Source organism: Podarcis erhardii (assembly GCF_964252035.2).
Source record: "Podarcis erhardii genome assembly, chromosome: 11".
Classification (NCBI taxonomy): Eukaryota; Metazoa; Chordata; class Lepidosauria; order Squamata; family Lacertidae; genus Podarcis; species Podarcis erhardii.
The window spans coordinates 19,220,494-19,241,045 of NC_138501.1; the positions used below are offsets into that span (position 1 = coordinate 19,220,494).

At 42.0% G+C, this 20,552-nt stretch overlaps 1 protein-coding gene across 2 annotated transcripts in view; it reads right to left on the reverse strand.

Moving 5' to 3' along the window:
• KCNN2 (potassium calcium-activated channel subfamily N member 2) overlaps positions 1 to 20,552 on the reverse strand; it is a 91,389-nt gene that overhangs the window by 2,065 nt on the left and 68,772 nt on the right. For both annotated transcript variants that reach the window (XM_081880420.1, XM_081880419.1), the window contains 2 exons: positions 8,996 to 9,106; positions 7,391 to 7,518 (listed from right to left, as the gene is read on the reverse strand). In XM_081880420.1, coding sequence (XP_081736546.1) covers positions 7,391 to 7,518; positions 8,996 to 9,106 — 239 coding nt within the window. The remainder of the gene's footprint in view (positions 1 to 7,390; positions 7,519 to 8,995; positions 9,107 to 20,552) is intronic.

Consider the following 20,552-nt stretch of genomic DNA (forward strand, 5'->3'; position numbering starts at 1 on the left):
TTCCATATGCCTACATGATTAGATACAGGTATAAGCCCTCTTCAGTCTGAAATGGATTTGGTTAGGAGGTGTTTGAACCTGATGAAAATACAGTGATAAGTGAGTTCCTTGTTAATTTTTAAAAGCTTTTATCTGACCAGCAGCTAAATACAGAGCATCATTGTTAATATGTAAGTTTCACAGTCCTCAGTGTCGCTGACCTGGAATACTTTTAATTGTTTTCAATGTGCATAACAGTTTTCCTTGTTAATTTATTACTTTCACAGTCCTCAATGTCTCTGACTTGGAATACTTTTGTACATATGTGCATAGCAATTTTCCTAGTAGGTTTGGTTGGCCAGTTTATGTCTGTGATTAAACCAGAACACTATGAAGTATTGTATCTGTATAAAAGAGCCTCATGGGTATAGTTTTCCCCTTGGTGCCCAAGTAATTCCATTCATGTTAATCAGCTGAGCAGGGTAAGAAAGAGAAAAACAAGATGTATTATTCTGAACTGTAGTATGAAAATGTGTGTTGGTTTAAGGGTATATGGCCAGTGAGTTTGACAAAGACTATTAATCTTCCCCCCCCTCTCCAAATATATGAGAACAGAAAAGTTTTAAATCTGTAGTACTATCCATGTACAGTGGTGCCTCGCAAGACGAAAAGAATCCGTTCCGCGATTCTCTTCGTCTAGCGGTTTTTTCGTCTTGCGAAGCAAGCCCATTGACGGCTTAGCGGCTTAGCGCTATTAGCGGTCTAGCGGCTTTTAGCGATCAGCTGTTAAGCGGCTTATCAGCGGAGCAGCTGATAAGTGGCTTAGCGGCTTAGGAAAGGGGGGGGGAGCGAAAAAAACCCGCGGGAACTCGCAAGATTTTTTCGACTTGCGAAGCAACCCCATAGGGAAATTTGTTTAGCGAAGCGCCTCCAAAACGGAAAACCCTTTCGTCTAGCGGGTTTTCCGTCTTGCGAGGTGTTCGTCTTGCGGGGCACCACTGTAAAGTCTTGATGCAAATTGTGAATTGGCTATATTGGTGTAAGTGGCTTCCTTCCTCTTCTTCTTTTCTTAAGGCTTATGTGCTTCAAGGAATAAAACAGTCCAGTGCAAAATTCTCTATTTATACCAAAGCACACACCCACACCAAGAGCTCCATAATAGCTTTCCCATTCATTTCAAGGGAGGAGGCAGCTCTTCATGCTTTTTCTTTTGTACAGTTAAATCTGTTTTGCTGAACTAAATGTAGAGGCGTTGCAGACTGGGGTTGCTCTCTGTGTATTTTGGACATGGATACTGCCCCACCAGGATGTAGGCTTGTCTCCTTTATATAGGCAGTCTATCATCATCAAGTTACAAAGGCAATGAAGGACTTTGTGTGTCCAAGCCAGCAGGATGTTGTGTGGTCAAGTAAGTGTGTGAGAACGTTATTCAGTTCAGAACACGCCCATGATCTCATTCAAGAAATGAAGCTACCCTGAACTTAGGCATTAATCTCATGTGCTTCCTCTTTCCAGGTCATTGTCCTAAACCTCATTAATAATTGGAATCCGTTTATTTATTTATTTAATTTTTTGTGTTGTATCAGCGCCATTGCATTGTCTTATTCGCAACTGATAACTCGTGAATTTATTCTCACAGTTTATTTTAAAAGATAAAATAAACTGTGAGACGCAGGTGGCACTGTGGGTTAAATCACAGAGCCTAGGACTTGCCAATCAGAAGGTCGGCGGTTCGAATCCCCGCGACAGGGTGAGCTCCCATTGCTCGGTCCCTGCTCCTGCCAACCTAGCAGTTCGAAAGCACGTCAAAGTGCAAGTAGATGAATAGGTACTGTTTTGGCAGGAAGGTAAACGGCGTTTCCGTGCTCTGCTCTGGTTCGCCAGAAGCAGCTTAGTCATGCTGGCCACATGACCTGGAAGCTGTACGCCGGCTCCCTCAGCCAATAAAGCGAGATGAGTGCTGCAACCCCAGAGTCAGTCACGACTGGACCTAATGGTCAGGGGTCCCTTTACCTTTATTTTAAAAGAAGCTAAAGCTGGTTTCTTCACAATCCCAGAATCCAGTTGTTTCAGGATTCCCTCTTAAAGCCCACCCCTTCAGCACCGTGCATTCAATTTGATGGGGTGAATGAGAATGAATGGGCTTACAGCTGCAGTCACACAAATTCAGCATTGTTGTGGGAGGTATGAGGGGCACTCAAGCTCACATTTTCAAGAGGAGGAATAATGTATGACCAGAAACACATAAAATTATTAAGTGATACTGTGACCCATTTCTTTTAGTCAAACCATGGCTAAGTGTAAATGAGCTGTCCTGTTGCTGTTCCACTACCCAGAGCTAAGCCATGGTTTGGCTTAGCATTATGCCCGATTCTGAGCTCATGGTTTTGCTCAATCACACAAACTATGATTTGTAGCCAAGGTTTAGATTTGGCTTATCATTTGTCAGTGTCGGATTTAGGACAGTGCGGGCGGTTCCCCTGCACAAGTCGCCAAGCCTTGGGGATGAATAATAATAATAATAATAATTCCTATATTTATACAGGTACCTACTGAGAAGATTGATTTAAAAAAGGAACTGTACCAAAAGGAATTATTGTGAAATTAATAAATATTTTTTTGTTTTGGGTGGTGCCAAATCTTGTCCTTGCTCAGGGCACCATATTACCAAAGTTTGCCCCTGTATTTCTAGTTTGTCTTGGAAGCAAACCTTGAGCCTAGCTTTAGATGTACTGCTAAGCCAATCAATGGCATAATGTTTGCTAGCATGGCAGCAGCAAGAGTGGGGAGGGGTGAAGTGACAGTGATTTTTCCTCTAAGGACACACACGTTCACTCATTCATGCTTAGCCATGGCTTGGCTTACTGTTATGTGCAAACAGGGTCTATAAGGGACAACGCTGAAAGAAATCAAACAAGATTGTTGGTCTGTATACATCAGATGTGTAGATTTGTCTGTATAGACTTTTGAAAGTATACTTTAGGTCATCAGTTATCTTTGGAAGAGGGAAAGCCAATTAGCGACATTTTAGGTTGAGCTTTCTATCCTCCTTTCCCTCCCTATATGAACATTTGGAGAAATATGATAAATAAATGGTATAATTTTTATGCTGATTATTTACCTCTCTTGCAAATGTATGTTGATAAAGAGAGATTTGCATCTTCAAGATGTGTTTATCAGCCTTGGTTGTGACTTAGGTGGAGCAAACCTTTTTATAAACTGAACATTTCTTAGCTGCGACAGTCAGATTAAAAATGATACTAGCCAGATCTTTCTCTGAAAATTAAGAAATATTGATACTCTGATTCCTTCCTTCCGAACTTCACTTATCACAGAAGAAATTCATGACTTTGGATTGCAGTTCCACAGTAGCAACCAGACTATTGAAATTCACAAATAAAGTATCCATTTGTTGCATGCAGACAGTGGTAAATTCTGCAAATTTGAAAGGAACAGCTCACACAACTTACTTCCGAGCTCTATTTTCATTGTTGAAATAAAAAGACAAAACAAAAGAAAAGAAACTGTAAAATTGACTAAAACAAATTAACACAAGGGATGGTCTTCATGTGAGCGCAATGTGCTCTGTTATGGAGCTTGTAGTTCATACATTTTCTCCATAGCACTCTCTGGGTCAGCAATTAACAACTCAAATGCAGGACAGCATTATACTCTCAGTTTCTATACCACATTTCACCATGTTCTGAAAGTAAGCAGTGACGTTTCATACGTTGTGGTACAAGAAGACATTAGCTGCGTTCACGCATCACATTAAACCATGCTTAATTTTTAACTATGGCTTAATGCGAACAAGCAGCATGCTGGTGGAAGTCCCTGCTTAACTCCTCCCCTGCTCTTGGGTGTGCTATATTTGGGGGAATAAAAAGTCGAGCCTTGGCTAGTCATATTATCCAAACCTAGGCTTGTGGTTTGTTTCTCCCAAACAAACCATGAGCAGTAAGCCAATAACAAACTTTGGCTACTACTTGTGGTTTGTTTAGAGCCACAAACCTTGACTTGACACATGTTCTGAATTCAGACACGTGTGTTGAGTCAAGGTTTGTGGCTTGTTTCTCCTGGCAGAGCGTGGCCAAGAGTAGGAGAGAAATGACAGATGGACCTTTGAGCACTGTGCACTAGAATGCTGCTTGTTTATGTTAAACATTTAACGTCACATGTTATTCTGGCCGGAGGGATATTAGTGGCACCTAAATACCTCAGCCCCCTTCCCACATGCCATCCATACATGGGAAGAATTGATAGCTGAAATATTACCAGGATTCTCAAAAGTTAAGAGACCTAGTATTGGTACATTTTATTTCCATCTTCCCTCCCAACATCAAGTGTTGAGTAGGCTAGAATTAACCTTTAAAGGGGGTCATTAAGGGGAGTTAAAGGAAAACATATGAATATGTGAATGAAGACTATCACCATGAATCAAAAAGGAGAACTACACAGTTCAGCTAGAAATAGAAAATCAAACTTATCATTCTGAATGTTAGCATCCAACAGGATATGACTGGTTCCATTCCCCTGTTTTGCTAGAATACAATTTAACCCCCTTTGTTTGACTTGGGAGGTCAAATGACGCAGGACAAATGAAAATTCAGAGGTAAAACAGAAACCTGACTCTGCATAACAAGGAAAGGTAGCCACTATGGGAATTACTTCATTTAGTTTCTTACTCAATAGTAGGTGATGAACAAATATTTGCAGTTCTTTTTGAAACTAAAGGGATAAAGTTGCATCACTTCCTTTGAGAACAAAGCTCTAGCACATCAACTGGCAAATCCACACATATTTTTGAAAGTCTGAATACTTCTAGCAAGGGACACATAGAAAGTAAGGTCAGAAGACAAAGCTAAATCACATATTAAATTAAAATGAAGACAAGCACCTGGTAGATAATAGCTACCCTGCCCCATGCTTATTAGAAGCCATATTGATGTGAAAAAAGGACTATTCCATGAAGACTGATGTGATGCCAGATCACAGTAGGGCAGGGTGGGAAACCTGTGGCGTTCTAGGAGCTTTTGGAATCTAATTCTCATCAGCCACAGCGAGCATGGCCAATGGTCAAAGGGTATGGGAATTGTAGTACATAGGCTCCCTATCCCTGTTGCAGAGGTTGCAGTCCAATCCTGAACATGTACACTCAGAAGTAAGAATCCCACTAAATCACAATATTGTAATACCTGGTTTCAGCTCATTTTGTAATTCACTATCTCAGGAACCCACCCACACGCCCCCCCTTTTTTTTGTAGAAACAGCTTTTCTATAGACAGCAGCATTTAACCTCACATCTTTGCTAAACTGAACTAATACTCATTGTGTACATTTTATTTTATAACTTAAGCATAGTATGTAACCATTAATGAGTTAGCCCTTAATGAGTTAGCCCTTAATGAGTTAGCCCTTTTCAGATCCCTCCTCTGAAGCAGAAAAGGAAATAACATTACTGCCATTTAATGCGTTCAAATCAACAGCGAAAGAAGAGAAGCACGGTTAATTTATGAAACTTATTTCCTCCTCACTTTTGGTGTAATGGGTGACTACAGACTCTATAAAATGAAATTCACAACTCTTGGGCTCTGTACACAGACCTCTGTGCAGGGAACAACCAGAGATTCCACGTCTTGTGTTAACATCAGGTGTGGAAAAGAAGAAAGTAGGAAGAAAAACGAATTGCTCACAATGAGCCTTGTTTGGACATGATACTAAACCATGGTTGAATGAGCTACAGTGAACCTTGGGACTGTTATCCCTCTTTCTCTTTCTCTAAGCTTTTACTTCTAGCTGTTTGTCATGTTGGAATTCAGATGATACAAACTGTTAATCTTAACCATGGTTTGTTGAAACAAGCCAACTTCAAACCACAGTTCACAAAGTTTGCTTGTTTTAACTAACCATGGTTAAGATTGACCACAGTTTGGGGTTAATACAGAATGAAAGCAGATATTTTTTAATATACTCCCTGCATCTGTGCTGGAGTGGAGAGCACATAAACCAGATGCTTGCTGCAGTTCATAATGCTAAGCCATATTTATTTTGCAACTTCTTGGAACTGGCTCTGAAGTCTTTTTCTTGTTATTATAGTATTGGGTCTGTCAAGATGATCTAACTTTACTGATTCCCCACTGCAGAATGATTAAAAGCAATATACATCATGTGTATTTCAACTCAGATTCTGAGGTTCTGATCTAGGACCTCTTTCACAGAAGTGGACCTCTGCTCCCATTTTCATTACACTATATTTCTACTGCTAGTTCACCAAGCTCCAGACTCTTACATTTGGCCATTTCCTCCTCCCAAAAACTCTCTATGTGCTGCAGAGGAAGGGTGTGAAGAAGAGAAACCTGCAGCAATTAATATCTACCACTAGTTTTATGTAGCCCAAATTGTGGCGAGGTCTTCCTTCTCTAACATAACAGTGACTGAGCACTCTCCAAAGTCAGGTATGAATGAGGAATCAGCAATGCTTCCATTATATCTGCAAGGAGCCTGCGGTTTCCAAAGATTAGCTCGTATCAGGAACTAATTCCCCCACATACCCTAAATAAGGTGGCTAATTTCTTGGGGTGCCAAAATGATAACAACTATCCCACCATTATCTTTTCACCAAGTGTAAATTTGCTGCAGCAATAACATTGATTTTAAAATGAACCAATCATTTCAATAGGAAATGATTACATTCTTTACCCATTTCCTAAAACTGGCACAGTAGTAGAACCTACTGGTTGCAATAATTTTAAAAATGGTAAAAATAAATTATATTAAACATATATCACATAATAAAATAAGGGGCTATTGACTGATGCTTAATATAGTAAAAGATTCTTTTGTCAGCTGTTAGCACCTGCCAGAAAAATCACAAGAGGGTGTTATTGATATTCAAATCTATTTTGCAATACGTACTAGATCCATTCTTATTCCAAAATATCATGTGTAGGAAGCTTTAGCAAAGAAAATCTATATTCAAGGAAGGGTGGTTGGATCACACATGAAGAGTCAGGGATGTGAAAAACTTGTTCATTTGTTTCCACAACGTTTCTGCCTTCTCTTCCCCTGGCCTTGGAAATCCATGGAAACTTCATGAAGAGTCTCAGATATCTTTCCTTCTAAAAACCGTATGTATAATCTGTATGTGAATTAGATTGTGCACCTCATTTCATATCCATCTCAAATGCTATTGTTTCCCATCAATGAAATGGAGATTCAGGGACACACTGAGATACATACAATGCTTTCCTCCCACACCCTTGAGATAAAATGAACAAAATCAGGCAGAAGGTGTATTTGGGACAGCTGCCTGTATCGACAGAACAGCAACATCCACACTAGAAACTGAACCTGCCAGATTACCACAGCATCCTGGATAAGGGGGAAATAGACAAGCCAAAATGGTACTTACTGGTGAATAGCTTGCAAGAATTTGCGCTGATGTTTCCTTACTTTTGCATGGTCTATCTTTTTCACCAGCTTTGTATTTTTATAAATTAACCATGTTTCCCTGAGTACATTGGCAGCTGCATTTTTCACCTGTTTTAAAAAAAGAAAACACCAGGCTGACTGAAACAGCATTACATGTCCCTTTGAGTCTTCCCTAGCACATGTTATCTATCGTAAATATTTACAGGAATGTCTCCTTCTGAGACCAGGTGCTGTAGAGAGCTAACGTAATAAGAGCACAACAGTCTAAATTCTGTGCCTCTGCTTGGCACTTGAATTAGTGACTATCCACACCTAGCATCTTGGGAATTCTGGTTCATATATTATGATGCAGTAGGTCTGATTAACATGCTGACCCCCTTCCCTTCCCCACTGCCCATGCAGGAATTTCCCTTCTCTCCTGTGTTGTCATGGAACATCTTTTTCATAGACAAGAAGAGGAAACATACTTGACATTTTGGATCATGGCTTTATATAGCAGGGTTGCCAAAAGTTGTTAAGCTTTTTTGCTAAATCTTTAAAAAAAGGTGAAGTTTTTGAGCTATCTTTAAGGAAATTTTCAAAAATCTCGACTTGCCATATGGACGGATTTTCCTGGATGTATATAATATATTTTAATTTTTTTTAAGCATGTGTTACAGATAGGTAGCCGTGTTGGTCTGCCATAGTCAAAACAAAACAAATTCCTTCCAGTAGCACCTTAAAGACCAACTAAGTCAGTTCTTGGTATGAGCTTTCGTGTGCATGCACACTTCTTCAGATACCGTATCTGAAGAAGTGTGCATGCACACGAAAGCTCATACCAAGAACTGACTTAGTTGGTCTTTAAAGCATGTGGTTAGGATAAAACTAGAATGCCAAATAGACAAGCATTGCTTCTCACAAGATCATTTTATCTGATCAGCACTCTGAGAGTACATTTCCACCACAACATCAGGAATTGTTAGACATTGAATGCCAGTCATGTTTTGTTTTGTTTTAAGTAGATGAGCAGTTGGGTTGAAGGACAACTAGTCAGACTAAACTGGCTGCCAGGTTGTCACTACAATCATATCTCATTTTTGTTCCGTGATGGAATCAAGGCAGAAAACATAAGGCTTCCTTGGAAGTTTCACTTCCAGGCACTGATCAGTCCCATACCCGCTTAAATTTACTAAGATTGGTTTATCACAGGCACAGGGAAACTCAGCCCTCCAGATGTTTTGAGACTACAGTTCCCATCATCCCTGACCACTGGTCCTGTTAGCTAGGGATGATGGGAGTTGTAGTCCCAAAACATCTGGAGGCCTGAGTTTGCCTATGCCTGGTTTATCATGTGCCTTCAGCTCATGTTCCAGGACCTATTCCACATATTTGCTTCTGTTTTGCTATTCCTTAAGAGAGACCTCACATCTACCACCAGTGGACAAAACACTCAAAGCTGACATGAAACTTAAAGATTCAATAAATCAGTAGCATCTTTCAAGATCTATCCCTAGAACTATCTGTGATCATGGTGAAAAACAAAGCAAAATATTTGCTTTTCATTACACATACAAAAAAACCCAAACCACACATTGCGACTTACTCTTTTAGTTAGCTGGGTATCCATCATGAAATTATGCACATGTTTTTCAGCTTTGGTAAGTTCTAATTTCCTTGCTACCACAGCTACCACCAGTGCAGTGCAACCAGCACCCTGGAAATAGCAATAAAACAAAATCCAAAGAGTTGTAATACCTTATTCAACAATGGTCACACTATTGACGAAACAGGAAAAGAAAACAGTATGGTTACACAAAAGAAGTACATTTGTTTAGTGCAAAATGATATAATTTGATTTTATCAGTGTCTCTGTAGTTGGGAAGAAATTCAGTGTCATGTTAAGGCAGTCGTTCAGTCAATGCAAGCAATTCAGTTTCCCAGATGGGATTATCTCCTCAATTCTCCTTCCACATGCTATTTTGAGGGTTCTCGCAAACCCCCCAGAGCCAATTTTGGGTGGCACAGAGGGTAGCAGGAGGGAGAAAAGCTGTGTTGCACAAAAAAATAATAATTAAAAATTCCAGACAAGACTCATCAGGTGAATCCCACCCTCAGTAATATCACACTTTAAGAGTTACTTTAATGGCACGTTCAATTGCTTCCAGATGTGCAATTCTTCTCCCTCCTTCCCTCCACAATGGCCTGATTTGGATATTACATTAAGTGAAACCTTGGTTAAGCGTGAATGCACAGACTCCCGTAGAGGAGCTTATAGCTACTTCACTCTTTCCCATCTCTTTTTGCTGCCACGCCATGTTATGTCTTAGTATGTCATCCCAACCCGTCTGGTTAACTTCTATCCACACTAGCCATGAGTTGTAACCAAGAACAAACCATGGTTTGTTGGAGCCTGTATGTTCACGCTTTTGCACTAAGCCAAGGTTTGATGTGCAAACCAGGCCACTTGGTCTCACAGGAAGAGAATCTTCTTGCTCCAGTGATTCTGCACATCATTTGTGTGTCTGCTGTTTTCTCCCCCTGCCACAATGAGAAGGAACAAAGGAGGATAAAGCTGAAAGTATTGGCAATATGTTAAACAGCTCCCCGCTAGTTCTCCACAGAATGTTAATATTCTTTAGTTGGGAAACTAAGGACTGTAAGTTACAGATATCCTGTTGAAGGCAAAAGAAGTTGGGACTTTATAGGCCATAGACAAAGGGTAGCATAAGAGATGTGATTTTTCGAGCAGCCGATACATGCAATGGGGTTTTGGCACTGACACATAAACATTAGTTCCTTATTTGATATTAGAAGTTTTCAGTTTTCTTTGCTTGTTATGAAAACAAACTAGGGAGACTTAAACAAGTTGCATCGTTAATATCAGTGTTAAAACACTACTTAACATTTACATTATAGCAATAATGAGCTTAACTAAGCCAATTTATAGTGAACTGATCAGTGTGTCTATTAAGGAGGGCAGTATAATTATATTAGGAACAAATCTAATAAAAACAGAAGCCTGTTTAAACTTTATCTTTGGACTTTAATAAAAGTCTTACCTAAAATCTAATTAACCCATGGAAAGTGAAATACTGTACAATCTGCCCTTTGCTCTACCCACAAGGGGGGAAGCCTGACATTCCATTAGTAACAGTTTATAGGGATTCTATACATTAAACATTTATTGACATTAATATTTGATCTGTATTGAAATACATTGCAGCTCTACAAACCCTTGTAAAGATGAATATTTGGGATGCTCTTCACAAGACTTTAATGAACTTTTCCTCTAGAAGGTAAATTTATCTCATGCACACCCTCACACATATATTTATAAAAACACTGAACAGCAGAGAGCCCAGGATAGAACCCTGTGGCACCCCACTTGAAAATTCCCTCAAGGGTGACACAGAGTCATTACTGAGCACCCAATGCGTATGGTTCTTCAACCAGTTGTAGATCCACCTAACTGGAGTAGCATCCAGCCCACTTTTTACCACCTGGTCAGCAAGGAAGACTGTCAACTGCCGAAATCAAGATATATTATGTCCATGATATATTATGTCTAACCCCTTTTCAGAGCCTGAATGAAACCATGTTAAATAAAACAGCCTAGAACATCTAGGAGAGTCCGTCATGGGAAGAAGATGTGCATAACAAAATACTGTAAGTCTTTCGTCAGGAAGATATACTTGCACTAAGGGATTCTCAGCACCTGCAGTAGCAGAGATCTCAGCCTTTGGAACCTTCTCTCTCTCTCTCTCTCTCTCTCTCTCACACACACAATGGTTTTTCTAGAAACCACCTACTTTTCTTTCAAGGACTGAATCCACCTCCTGTTTCCTGGCTGAACAAGGTTGCATAGAAACTAGTTTCGGGAAAGAAGGGATTGGCACGAAGCATTATGTAGCTCTTTTTAAAAAGACAAATGAATAGCTGCACTTTTGCTTCCTGAACTATTGTGTTCCCATTTCCCCAACAATACAAGCTCTATTCTGTCTTCCATAAACTCTGCTTTCCTTTTCAAGTCTACCCTCTCATTTTTAATAGGGGGAATCATACCTATTGACACTGGATCAGAGTCAGGGCAAGTATAAATCCATTTTTTTCTGGAAAAGCTTAGAACAAACTGTGATTCATGATATAAAGAGGTTTTTAAAAAAGAAAGAAAAAAGAAAGTCAGGCCTCCATAAATGTACAAAAGAGCTTCAAAAACACGTAAATTATTTTTGAACTCCACCGCTCCTCCCTGCCATACACGATCTGTGCAGCGTATTCTCCAGAAGCTTAACCATTTCCAACAAATGATTATATGCTACAGCTGGTACTTCAATGACTAATTAACCTTCGGAGAAAGAAAGCCTTTGTTAAAATGTCACCAATCTCACAATGAATACAGGGAACATCTTGAGATGTCTAGGCGAAGACCAGTAGCTAGGAGTCCTTTAACAAAACACTATATATATATATATATATATATATATATATATATATATATGGAGCCACAATGCTTAGGTCCAGAACTAAAAAGTACAGCTGACTGAATTCAAAGCAGGAGGAAAACAATCACAATGTGTCTGCAGAAAATCTCACACTTCTATAGCAGTTTGGTTCTACAGCTGTTCTCATGCTGCTGCTTCCACAGCACATTGTGCAAGAAGCAGAGCATATCCGAATTTAGTTGCACTTTCCTCATGAAATGACACAAAACACCCCTTCTTCTGTGGCTTCTAACTGTGGAAGGCCACTGCTGCATCCAACTCAGAATTTGGATTCAGAGTTGTGGTTCAGTTTCATTTTTATGTGAGGCACGGAATAGTTCTGATATTTACTAAATCCTACTTTCCCACTTGAAAATCCAACACAGGGATTATCTACATAGGTACACATAAGCTCACAGGCATTCCCTGGTTCCCGCAGGGTAAACCCCCCCCCCACTACACACACTGAAGTTTGACTTGACAGAAGTATTATGTTGCACCCAATAGAACAAGCTGCAACGTCTGCTTGGTTGTGTGTGTGGAGGGTTTGCAGATGGGCCCAGGAGCCCAAAATGGTTGGCAGTCCCTGATTTAATGGAACTTGAGCAGAATTTAAGACACAACAAAGGAAGATGGAACTAGTTTAACTCAGAGAATATATCTGATATACCTGAACATGAACCCATAATCCTAGTTGTGATCTGGAATTGCCATTCAAACAGAGTGCTGGTGAACAGCATTGGCTATTCTTCTACAGTTCTTCACATCAAATTGTTGTGAGCAGGGATTTTCAACCTGACGAATATGAAAGCAAAGAGAGAGGCTTCTTTGTGTTTATGATGAGTTTGTTTGTCTCAGATTAGTTCTGCCCTATGTTGTAAATCAAGCACTGATAGGAGTTGTTTCTTTTTGTTTTGCAATGTATTTCTTATCAATAAAAACTTTGGTGTGGCATGAGCACATTTTTATTCTGAAGGTGTGGCCCAGAGAACAGAGTTTGAGAACCACTGTCATAATACAAGTGACAGATCTGATTCTTTGGCTTGGCTTGCATGTTTCATTTATGTATACCGTATTTTTCGCACCATAGGGCGCACCGGACCATAGGGCGCACCCAGTTTTTAGGGGGGGAAATCAAGGAAAATAATATTTCCCCCCCCAGCCCCAAAGAGCAGCATACAGGCTGCACACAACCTCTCCCTGCCGGAGGGGTTGCGCGCAGCTATGGAAGAAGGCAAGGCAGCGAGCGGGATGGATCCCGCTCGCTGCTTTGCCTTCCCCTTTAGCCCCCTGCAGCCTCTTGCTCCCGGGAGAGGCTGCGTGGGGCTAAAGAATCCATAGCCCCGTGCAGCCTCTCCTTGCGGAGGGGTTGCACGCAGCTATGGAAGAAGGCAAGGCAGCGAGCGGGATGGATCCCGCTCGCTGCTTTGGCTTCCCCTTTAGCCCCGTGCAGCCTGTCCTTGCCGGGAGATGCTGCGCAGGGCTAAAGAAGCCATAGCCCCGTGCAGCTTCTCCCTGCCGGAGGGGTTGCACGCGGCTATGGCAGAAGCCTGCATTCACTCCATAGGACGCACACACATTTCCCCTCAATTTTTGGAGGGGAAAAACTGCGTCCAATAGAGCGAAAAATACGGTATTTCTTTGCTACTGTATATTGCTGTATATTGCTCATTCATATGTAAAATCAATGCATGCATTTCAATGTATGCAACTTGAGAATGAGTAACATGAAATACCACTTTCCATATCCTGAGTGAAAAAAGCAAACTCCTTAAGACTACAACAATATGGACAAATTTTAATTCTTAGATACTTCTTTTAATGCATTTTTTTTATTACAGGCCAACACAGCTAGTTTTCCTTTTTGAATGACTTGGAGAGTATTGGATTCAGCCATTCAAAAACAGTACGTATCCTAAACTGGAGGAAGAGGATTTTATAGTATAGGGAGATGGGGCTTTATTTTCTGAAGGTAATTCCCTTCCAGCCGCTAGGAAAAGCTACTTAATTTGACTTCAGTTTACTCTTTTTTTAACCTAGTACACTACCTAAAATTAATCTCCAACTCTGAAAATATAAAAATTACCACATTTCCCTATGTGTGTTTTGCTTAAAGCTACAAAACTGCTGGATTTTATATCTGTTAAAAAATTGGGAATTGGACAATGTCTATTTGTCTATTTCTTCCTCTCAGGATTTCTATGTGCAATCTAAAAACTGCAAAGCACCTAGAAGAACCTTATATGATAAATCTGCTATCTTGTCCTACACTTCAGCTAAAGACCAGTACCAATGTAAACTTTATGGTTTCAACGCAAAGTCAGCCTTCCTCCCCCCCCCCCGCCCCAATTTTCCTTAACACCTAAGCCCGATAAAGGGCTTTGAAGAACTCAAAAGTTTGATCACTAATTTGTGGCATTTTGTTGAGGTAATAAAGATATTTCCCTACTATGATTTGTTTTTCTTATGGCCCAACACCGCTGCCTTTGCTTCTCTTCTTCCTGATAGTTTTTTTAATCCCCCGAAATATATCTGTTTTTCAAAAGTTTTACTTTAACTGTAGTCCCCACCCTCTTCCTTTATTTATATTATATTATTTATAGTTATAGATAATTTTTAAAATCTTAATAAATTAGCGATAAGGAGGAAATACATTTTTTTTTTTTTTGCAAACATCTGTTGTCTATCATTAAGACACACACTTCCAGAGAGCAAAATGAGAGAACAGTCAAGTTTGAAAGTCAACTGGCTACGTGTTAGGTCAGGGGTAGGCAACCTAAGGCCCAGATGTGGCCCAATCGCCTTCTCAATCCGGCCCGCGGATGGTCAGGGAATCAGCATTGTTTTTTTTTACATGAGTAGAATGTGTCCTTTAAAAGAAAATGCATTTCTGGATTATTTGTGGGGCCTGTCTGGTGTTTTTACATGAATAGAATGTGTGCTTTTATTTAAAATGCATCTCTGGGTTATTTGTGGGGCATAGGAATTCGTTCATTCCCCCCCCCCCCAATATAGTCCGGCCCACCACATGGTCTGAGGGACAGTGGACCAGCCCACGGCTGAAAAAGGTTGCTGACCCCCGCGTTAGGTACTCTCCTTTATGACTCTCAGAAAAACACCACTGAACTCTCCCGCTCCTTCTACATATCTCAAGCAGTTTTGAGTTCAGCCAAATAAGAGGCGGACTGCTGTCTTTGCCCACAAAATACTCTTCTGTACTTGCCTGGGAGAAGGTAGCTGACCCATTTCTTGCTCATTTCCCTTGGGATCCAAAGAAGAAGAAAGTAGGTCCGCTTTATAGACAATGATGGGAAATTTAGTTCTCACCAGAAAATGCACAACAATCCGCCTTCTCCTCTGAATAAAATGAAAGGCCTGTAAGAATTTAAATAGACATTCCATTCATTCTGGGATCCCTAGGTGGAGAGCCAACCGAATGGGCCAGTTAAAAGAAGTGTTGGGAGTAAAAAAAAAAAAAAAGATTTTCCAAAAGAAGCAATTATTGGAGGAATGAGAGCAAAATCCATCCCTGAGATAGGTTTTAAGACAAGTGAGACCTCCTGCAACAAGAGGCTGCAGCCTGGAAGTAACAAACAGAAATGCATTCCATTAGGGGGAAATGTGTCACAAAAAATGTGTATATTAGACAGAACTGGATACAAAAAAAAGGGCATTTTAGCTGCGGGAGCATGCAATATCTAAACGTGCTTGGGTCTTGCTGACTTGCTGTTCCATGGGCAGAGGTGTCATAGTAACAAAGGTACCACTACAGCAGACAGAAATCTGAAATCCAGTATAATGGGTATAATGCAGTGCAAACTACTTTTTAATTCTCTTGCTTAGGGAAGTCTGTGGCACGGCAATGACTAACTAGCACAAGTTGTGCCTTAGTTTGCTGAGAGGTTGTTGTGCTGTACAATCACCCATGAGCAAGGAAGGCATAGACAGTGCAGAAAGTTGGGGAATTCTCCGCTCCCATGCTGAAAGCAGCCTCCGACTGAGAGTGAGAGAGACTTTCAACAGTGAATCATCTATGACTGGAATATTTCTATCTATGATCTTTTTAGACTTCTAAGGCAGTGGAAATACTGTTATATTGTTTATGTTTCACTGGTATCTACTACTTTCCCTTTCCCTTTTCAATTATTCAAGTTTTTATTACATCAGCAATTTTCAATTGGCCTTTTCTGAACCTTCCTAAAAGAAACATATAATTCAATCCCTTATTAGCAAAGCTAATTATGTTGTTGATACCAAAATAATTTACATATCTCTAAGAATTGAAGATCCCCCTCCCAGAAAAAATGGCAGCCATTATGCATTTTTTCTCAATCGTCAAAAAACCACAATGCAGAACTTGGTCGAAGTCACTGAAGCTTCAATGCTACGGTCCCTGGGAGAAAGTCTCAGGGACACGGGATACCTTGGGTCCTACTTGTTAGGATATAGTTCCGTTCCACCTTAAAAGGGAACAGGCTGTTGTGGGTCATATGCCTGTTTACTTCTAGCTTCTTGCTGGGAACTTCCATTTGTATATAGCTTTTTTCCTGGCTGCTTTTTCCTGGAAACGGAGGCAAGCAGTCATGTTTTTCCTTTGTTCTGAACAATGTTGAATAAAGCTGTAAATATGCTCTCCTGTATGCATCTTTCGTCATGGAGACTCTGCTAAAAGGGTGTGCACAGCTCTGAGCCCAAACAACATCAGAGCTCTGATGTCAGCATGGGGCATGTAGAGAGGATGTTCAGGGACAGCTCTGGGGCAGTACGGGGCATGTGGTGAAGGGCACTTATGCAGAGGCACCAGCTTCTCCGGAGGATTGGGGCCCCCAACGTGATGCCACACAACGTCCTATGACTATTGAGGGGGCCCATCCCCTTCAAAAATATATATTTTGGGGGCCGAAACTGCCTTGGCCCCGAGGAGTTGGTGTGTTTGCACATATGGAAAGGAGCCAAATTGTCTGGGTTCCCCAGCATCCCCAAAGTAGGGAAAGATTTAGACCAGCGGTTCTCAACCTGTGGGTCCCCAGATGTTGTTGGACTACAACTCCCATCATCCCTGAGCTCTGGCCTTGCTAGCTAGGGATGATGGGAATTGTAGTCCAACAGCATCTGGGGACCCACAGGTTGAGAACCGCTGATTTAGACCATCTGTGTGTGGAAGACTGCAAGATTAAAGCACTATCATTTGCAGGAAGTCAGCGCATTAGTTCATTATAAGGCATGTGTGTGTATACTAAGGGTGGGTGAGTCTGTCAATTTCTGTTTCTTTCCATTGCTCATTTTTTCCAGTCTTGAGTTCAGTTTTCCACATCAGTTTGCAATTTAGTGATTTTTTTAAAAGGCCTCATGAAAATTCACCAGCATTTTCATGTGAATGTCTCCTAACAGGCACGTTTGTGTATGCAATTTTGCTTTATACACACATTTTGCAAAGCAAACTCTCCCTAATGTAGTGCATTTGATATGCTTTTTTCACTACCAATATTTGCATTTTCATGTACACTTTGAATCAAAATATGCATTTTGGGGGACATTTCTCACCTTCAGAATTGCACTGCGAAATTCCGAAAAGTGTGAATTTTCATAAGCTGTATTTTGGTTTGCAGATTGTTTTGGAAAGTGAAAATTGGGTAGGTTTACTTTTAAATGTCGAGTTAATCAAACTGCTCCCCCATCCCTAGTATGTACTAAGGGCATGTACAAGATTCAGCCTGAATACAATTTTGGCATACTTCAGCCACTTTCATTACTGCATCAAAAACCAATCAGGCACAATCTTGCATCTGCTGTTTGTGTGGCATCTATGTGACTGTCTCATTATATGTCAAATGGGCAGGATTCAACCAGTGAGTTCTGCCAGTGAAAGCCCTGCACAAGGACATCCACTTGAGGGTGGTGAGCGAACTCTAGGAACATTGTGCGGGGAGAGAACAGGGTTTGTTCTGCCTGGCAAGCCAAAATGCTTGCCCTGATGTAACAATTGCCTCTGGGTGACGCTTAATTTCTCCCATTGTTCTCCTGTGGCTACAATGGATGGGGTTGTCAAGAGACCCTCACTTTGAGCTACAGTAAGATAAAATATTCAGATATTAAGGGAACTGTGACCTGCCAGTGACAATTTGTCTTATGCTATCTATTCAATTCTACAATGAACATCAGTATGTTTAATCTACTTCTCTGGAATGCTACAAGCAAGAGAAAATCAAGTCTGCCATCCATTGTTGTATTCGATATCTCATATAATCAAAGATATATGATCCCTGAAGATGGAGGTTTTATTCCAAGTTATGACATTTAAGCTATTAATAGGCCAATTCTCTATGAAACGGGGAACGTTCATTCGAAAGCCACTTATATTAGAGGCTATGACAATATCATGTTGATATAAACTTATTATGCACTGCACAAATCATTGCCTCCATTTGTTCATGTCAAGGTATCTGAGCTGAACTATCCACATAGTGGTAACATTTATGCATGCCTTCTCCTCGGGAATTGGTAAATCTTGCTTCCTATTGAGAGTTGGTAAAACTTGCTTCCTTGAGGCCTATTGGAGGCGGTGGCCAGCTGGGCCTTGGAGTTCCCTAAGCTATTGGTATTGGGGGACTTCAACATCCATGCTGATGCCACTCCCTCCTCACAGGCTCTGGACCTGGTGTCTTCCATGGCGACACTAGGGCTCTCCCAGTTTGTTTCGGGCCCCACACATCAAGCAGGCCACACGCTGGATTTGAACTTTGGCGTAGGTATAGATGTGATCATGTCTCCTTCGATGAAGGTGCCATGGTCTGATCACTACGCTCTGAAAGCCAGGATTGACTTTCCACCCCCACCCTGCTTAGGTGGCGAGCCGATTTGGGCTCGCCCACAGAGGCTGATGGACCCTGATAGATTCCGCCAAGCCTTGCGGGACCTTGCTCCCCCTGGCGACTCATTGACTGAGCTTGTTGAGGGCTGGAATATCCAGCTCCTGGCAGCCATTGATGAGATCGCACCGAAGCGCCCTCTGCGATCCCGCAGAAACCGGGCTCCCTGGTTTACCGAGGAGCTCCGGAAAATGAAGCGGGACCTCAGACAGCTAGAGCGAGTATGGTGGGGTGCCCGTGATGGAGCCTCAAGAACATCTTATAGGGCTTTTATGAAAACCTACGAGATGGCGGTGAAGGCTGCTAAGAAGTCTTACTTCTCGGCCTCCATTGCATCCGCTAGCTCTCGCCTGGCGCAATTATTTAGTATAACCAGGTCTTTAACATCCCTTGAGGGACAGTCAAATTTAAACAACAATTTGTCACACAGCTGTGAGGCATTTGCGAGCTTTTTTGCGGATAAGGTCTTGTTGCTCCGCCATGACATCCCTGCCAATTTGGATACAATAAAGGAACTGGAGGCCCCTCGACTGTCCTCGGTTCCAGTATTGGACCACTTCGACTGGATATCCCCAGCCGATGTGGACAGACTCCTCCGAGCTGGAAAGCCCACCACCTGTCCTCTCGACCCGTGCCCGTCTTGGCTGATTAGAGTGTGTCCAGACGAGGTGCGGGCCCTCCTGGGGATATCATCAATTTGTCCCTTGGCACGGGGACATTCCCGGGGGAACTGAAGGAGGCAGTGGTGCGCCCGCTCTTAAAGAAAACATCATTAGATCCTTTAGATCTATCCAATTACTGCCCGGTTTTGAATCTTCCGTTCCTGGGTAAGGTGATTGAGAGAGTGGTTGCTGAGCAGCTTGGTGGGTTTCTGGATGAAACATCGGCTCTGGATCCATTCCAGTCCGGCTTCGCGCTGGTCATGGGACCGAGACGGCTCTGGTTGCCCTAACAGATGATCTTCGTAGACAGCTGGATTGAGGCGGATCGGGGCTGCTGATTCTTCTAGATCTGTCAGCAGCTTTCGACATGGTCGATCACGAACTTCTGGACCACCGCCTTGCCGACGTGGGGATCCAGGGCACAGTCCTTCAATGGCTGCGCTCGTTTCTCTCTGGTCGGGGACAGAGGGTGGCGCTTGGGGGGGAATTGTCATCGCACCACTCCTTGGTGTGTGGAGTACCTCAGTATGCGATACTCTCCCCGATGCTTTTCAACATCTTTATGCGCCCCCTCGCCCAGCTTGTCCGGAGTTTTGGGCTGGGTTGCCATCAGTATGCCAATGACACCCAACTCTATCTGTTGATGGATGGCCATCCTGACTCGGCCCCAGACACACTGACCAGATGTCTGGAAGCTGTGGCTGGATGGTTACGTGGGAGCCGGTTGAAGCTAAATCCTTCAAAGACAGAGGTTCTGTGGCTGGGACGGGACGATATGGGATTGGGGGGGCAACTCCCATCTCTTGTGGGGGCGCAATTAGTGCCAGCACTGTCCGTTAAGAGTTTGGGTGTAATCTTTGACACCTCCCTTTCCATGGAGGTGCAGATTGCAGCTATAACAAAGGCGGAATTTTTCCATCTCTGCCAAGCTAAGCAGTTGGCTCCTTACCTCTCTCACCCTGACCTAGCCACTGTGATCCATGCAACGGTCACCTCCAGACTGGATTATTGTAACTCGCTCTACACGGGGTTGCCCTTGAGACTGACCCAGAAACTCCAGCAGGTGCAGAATGCCGCGGCGAGACTCCTTATGGGGTCTTCGCTGCGAGATCACATTCACCCGGTGCTATACCAGGTGCACTGGCTCC